The sequence below is a fragment of the Mangifera indica genome, chromosome 1, assembly GCF_011075055.1.
Source record: "Mangifera indica cultivar Alphonso chromosome 1, CATAS_Mindica_2.1, whole genome shotgun sequence".
NCBI lineage: Eukaryota > Viridiplantae > Streptophyta > Magnoliopsida > Sapindales > Anacardiaceae > Mangifera > Mangifera indica.
In genome coordinates, this window is record NC_058137.1 from 24,851,389 (window position 1) to 24,856,843 (window position 5,455).

At 34.0% G+C, this 5,455-nt stretch overlaps 1 protein-coding gene across 1 annotated transcript; it reads left to right on the top strand.

Annotated features, from left to right (window-relative positions):
• On the top strand, window positions 1-3,308 carry LOC123227491 (trifunctional UDP-glucose 4,6-dehydratase/UDP-4-keto-6-deoxy-D-glucose 3,5-epimerase/UDP-4-keto-L-rhamnose-reductase RHM1). The gene is made up of 3 exons (XM_044652346.1): window positions 1-139; window positions 864-2,442; window positions 2,541-3,308. The coding sequence occupies exons 2-3, from the start codon at window positions 877-879 to the stop codon at window positions 2,982-2,984; spliced, it is 2,010 nt and encodes a 669-aa protein (XP_044508281.1). The 5' UTR covers window positions 1-139; window positions 864-876; the 3' UTR covers window positions 2,985-3,308.
• The last annotated feature ends 2,147 nt before the right edge of the window (window positions 3,309-5,455 follow it).

The window sequence follows — 5,455 nt, forward strand, 5'->3', positions numbered from 1 at the left end:
TCACTCTCGAAATCTTTGCGGTTTCTGCTCGGCTTCGGTTGTATTCCTGTCTCCGTGTTTTTCTCCACTTCCTTTTACACACTTTCCCTCTTTCCAATTGTATTTTTCTCATCTGGGTTCCATTGATCTGATCCAACTTGTAAGTAAAAGAACTTTAACTTTTATCTCTTTCATGTGATCATCTTATGTGACTTTCGTTTTGTTGTTCTTTCATTGACTGGAGCTTTTTTATGGTCTGGGTGGTTGTTAGTTTTTTTTTTTTAGATCTGTTGATAATTTGGGAGAAATTTCATGTTTTGAGGGGTTAGTTTATAGCTTTTCTCATGTAAGTGGATCTGGATCTTGTGTTATAAGAAAAGTAATGCCAAGTTGTCTGTGGAGATCATCACTTGTTTGTGTGTTGTGTTTTTATGAATTGGGATGTTGAAAAATTGTTTATGAAATTGTGCATTTTATGTAAAGATCTCTTCTTATGATAATATTTTAACTGTATTTTTATTTGGATCTGGCTATTCAGAGTATGTTTTGATGATGATTTGTGCTTATATTTAAGTATCATTCATCAAAATTGTTGATTTTATTCTTTGATTACTCTGCGTGGACATCTCCATTATATATTGCACTTAGATCTTAAGAGTTGTGTTATTTTCTTTGAGATCTAGTTTGTTCTTTAAATTTGGAAACTTGACATTTGGTTTAGTTTTTTGTAACATGGTTGATTTATTTTTATGTTTATCTGTAGTAAAATTTTATTTGAACATGTTTATCTTAAGTTTGTTGCTGCAAAATTTTATACCTTTATACATGTTAATTTATTTTTGACCGGTAGTTCTAATTTAATTTTTGTTCTTTTAAATGTGCAGAAGTTCTTGAGTCATGGCTACATATACGCCCAAGAACATCCTCATTACTGGGGCTGCTGGTTTCATTGCTTCCCATGTTTGCAACAGGCTGATTCGTAACTACCCCGATTACAAAATTGTAGTGCTGGATAAGCTTGACTATTGTTCAAACCTGAAAAATCTCCTTCCCTCAAAAGCATCTCCAAACTTTAAGTTTGTTAAGGGGGATATTGGCAGTGCTGACCTTGTCAACTTTCTCCTCATCACTGAGTCTATTGACACCATAATGCACTTTGCAGCCCAGACTCATGTCGATAACTCTTTTGGCAACAGTTTTGAGTTTACCAAGAACAACATCTACGGTACACATGTCCTTCTTGAAGCTTGCAAAGTGACTGGCCAGATCCGGAGGTTCATCCATGTGAGCACAGATGAGGTCTATGGGGAGACTGACGAGGATGCAGTTGTGGGTAACCATGAAGCTTCACAGCTCCTGCCAACAAATCCATATTCTGCCACTAAAGCTGGGGCAGAAATGCTTGTCATGGCATATGGTAGGTCATACGGGCTACCTGTTATTACAACCCGTGGGAACAATGTTTATGGACCCAATCAATTCCCCGAAAAGTTAATTCCAAAGTTTATCCTCTTGGCCATGAGGGGATTGCCTCTTCCAATTCATGGGGATGGTTCCAATGTTAGAAGTTATTTATATTGTGAGGATGTTGCTGAGGCTTTTGAAGTCATCCTTCACAAGGGAGAAGTTGGGCATGTTTACAATATTGGGACAAAGAAGGAAAGGAGAGTGATTGATGTGGCAAAGGAAATATGCAAACTCTTCTCAATGGACCCGGAGTCGAGCATTAAGTTTGTGGATAACAGACCATTTAATGATCAGAGGTACTTCCTTGATGATCAGAAGCTGAAGAACTTGGGATGGTCCGAGCGAACTACATGGCAAGAGGGTTTGCGAAAGACTATGGAATGGTACACTCAGAATCCTGAATGGTGGGGTGATGTCTCTGGTGCACTGCTTCCTCATCCAAGAATGCTGATGATGCCGGGTGGAAGACATTTTGATGGGTCAGATGAGAGCAAATCTGTGTCTTACATCTCAAATAATAGTAATCAGACACGAATGGTTGTTCCAAATACAAAAGGATGTAGCTCTCCTAAAAAGCCATCCTTGAAGTTTTTGATCTATGGTAGAACTGGCTGGATTGGGGGTCTTCTAGGAAAGTTGTGTGAGAAGCAGGGGATTGCTTATGAATATGGAAAAGGACGCTTGGAGGATCGTTCATCTCTCATTGCTGACATCCAGAGTGTTAAACCGACACATGTTCTTAATGCTGCTGGTGTTACTGGTAGACCCAATGTTGATTGGTGTGAATCTCATAAAACTGAAACCATCCGTGCCAATGTTGCTGGAACATTGACCTTAGCAGATGTTACTCGAGAGCATGGGCTCTTGATGTTGAATTTTGCCACTGGATGTATATTTGAGTATGATGCTGCTCATCCAGAGGGTTCCAGCATTGGGTTTAAAGAGGAAGACAAACCCAACTTCACTGGTTCTTTCTATTCAAAAACCAAAGCCATGGTAATTTCACTTTGAACCTTTATTCTTTTTCATATTACCATTTGCAAATTTCAGTTCTGGGAATGTATAAATAATTTTCTTTCTTTCTTCTTAACCAGGTTGAAGAGCTCTTGAAAGAATATGACAATGTGTGCACTCTCAGAGTTCGGATGCCAATTTCATCTGACCTCAACAACCCACGCAACTTCATCACCAAGATTTCTCGCTATAATAAAGTGGTTAACATTCCAAACAGCATGACTGTCTTGGATGAACTTCTCCCCATTGCGATTGAGATGGCAAAGCGTAATTTGAGGGGTATATGGAACTTCACAAACCCAGGTGTTGTCAGCCACAATGAAATCCTGGAGATGTACAAGGCTTACATTAACCCTGAGTTCAAGTGGGCAAATTTCACACTAGAAGAGCAAGCCAAGGTTATTGTCGCTCCTCGAAGCAACAATGAGATGGATGCTTCAAAGTTGAAGAAAGAGTTCCCCGAGTTGCTTTCCATCAAGGAATCATTGATCAAGTATGTTTTCGAGCCTAACAAGAGAACCTAAGCGGCATTACCCTAACCTTGCTTGCAGTGTCTTAGTAACAATAATCAGTTTACTCATCATTCCTCTATAGCTTATGATATCATTTTCTACTGTGCTAGATATCATTATTTTTCTTTGTAACAAAATAGGGTTAGTGTATTTTCCTAGAATAAGAAGCTTTAAATAGGTTCCTTATGTTCATGTTATCTGCTAGATTGCAAGGGTGTACTTTTTGCATTTTGTTTGATGAGTATTTTTGCTTTATGTATGTACTCTTGATCTTAATCAATGATGAAAAAATGTTCCATTTCAAACTGAATATAAACAAATGCAATTTTGAGTTCAGACTGCTTTTAGTTATAGGCATATAGAAGATCTTCACCACATTCAATCAATTTTCTTGATGAAATTCTTTAAAAATGGCTTCTATTTGTTTGTCTTGTGGCAATTTTTTCTCACTAAATTTAGAGTGTAGCATTATTATTGCGATAAAAGAAAAGTTATATATAATTGTTCATAGATTAAAGAAAAACAATAAAACTATATATGTTTATTTTGAAAACACAAATAAACCGTTATTTGATATATGTTTATGTGTTTTTAATGACACATATAAATGTGTGTATATATATATGTGTATTGAAAGTGAATACACATAACATTGCATGAATAAAAAATCTTGGGTTGCTGGCAAGCATTTGGTAACCACTTAGTAAGGCAATTTGCCTGCTTGAGCTTTTGTTTGGTTAGGCATGCCAGCAGGGATTTTACCATACCTGACCCAACTCACCTAAAATTACTATTGGCAAGAGAGTAGATTTGGGTTTATTTGGAATTTTTAGATTTACAAACATGAATAGTTAAATTAATTTAAAAAAAAAAACAAATTAACAATTTGAAATCCTCTCCAAGCTCTTTGAAATTTCTTATCTTTACATTTTCCCCTGATTTTCTTTATAACCAAATCATAGCTTTAGTAATTTAAAAATTAGAAAAATCACTGCAAATCATTTTGGATCCTAGCAAGAGAGTAGGTTTGGGTTTATTTGGAATTTGCAGATTTACTAACATAAATAATTAAATCAACAAAAAGATAAATAAACAATTTGCAATCCTCTCTAAGGTCTTTGAAATTTCTTATCTTCACATATTTTCCCTTATTTTCTTGAGAACCAAACATAGTAGTCATTCCAAAATTAGAAAATCGCAAAAAATCATTACTAAAAATCACTTTGAATCCTCAGATAAAGTAATATAACATCAAGCACAATAATAAAATAATCAAACTATATATTATACATAAATAATGACATATTATTATATAATTGAATATTAATTTATCTTTAATTTTTAATTATTTAATTATATAATAATATATTATTATTTATATATAAAATTATATATGAAATATAAAATAAGTTACAACAAATAATTTAAAAGCACAACATTGATTGGGTGTTGCTGTCGCTCTTCTGTAGTGTGGACATGGAGAAAGCAATTCTGTAATCGAAAAGGAAAGAATTTAAAGATGTATTTATGTTACCTGATTCTCTGGGCCACTGAAGCTGAGAGAAATTTCAAGATTCCTGATTTCCCAAAATATTTATTTATTTTTCTTGTTCTTTTCGAGAGAGATTTCAATTTGGAATCGTTGTAGCCACTTCTTCTACTTAATCACGAGAGAGTTGTACGGTACGACCTGTCTCTTTAACGTTGATGAAATCCACGTGTACGACCAAGATTATGACATCTGTACCTACGAAAAGTGAAAAGGGTCCTACTATCGTACCAGATTTATCGATATTTATAGAACAATCCTTCTTGGGGCCAATATTTATTAATATAGGGCAGAAATATTCCAGATTGACGGCATCAGCATGCTTTGGCTCATAATAGGCAGAATGAAACATGAAATATTGAAATTGACATGATCTTGTCCATAATGTGTTCTCTGCACAGTCAAAAGGGAAGGATTGGATTTAAATCTACCTTCTCCAAGTTTAAAAATAAATTTAAATTTAAATTTAAAATTAAAATTAAATATTAAATATTTTTAAACTCAAATTTTAAAGATATTCATCTCACAAAATCACAAGTTCGAAAATTTTTATTATAAATTAATTAAAATAATATTATTTTAATTAAAACTTATTAAAACGATGTTTATTTTAATTATTTTTTATTTAATATAATATCAAACTTTAACTTAAAACTCAATTTTAACTGAAATTTGAGTTAAATACAAACTTGATTTTCTCAAATACGTTGAGTTTGAATAACGTTGAAATAAACTCAGCAAACTTGAATCTGGCTCAACTCGAATTCTAAGTAGGAATCATAATATTATAGTGAAAAAGGTAACGTGAATTGCTCTCTTAACTAAAAACTCAAGAACACTTGCTAAGTCAATCGTGGCCAAATTCAAGGCTGCTGCTTGTTTCATAGCAAAATAAACAAGCTGAGCCTGCATCAATGCTCACCAGAGCACAACA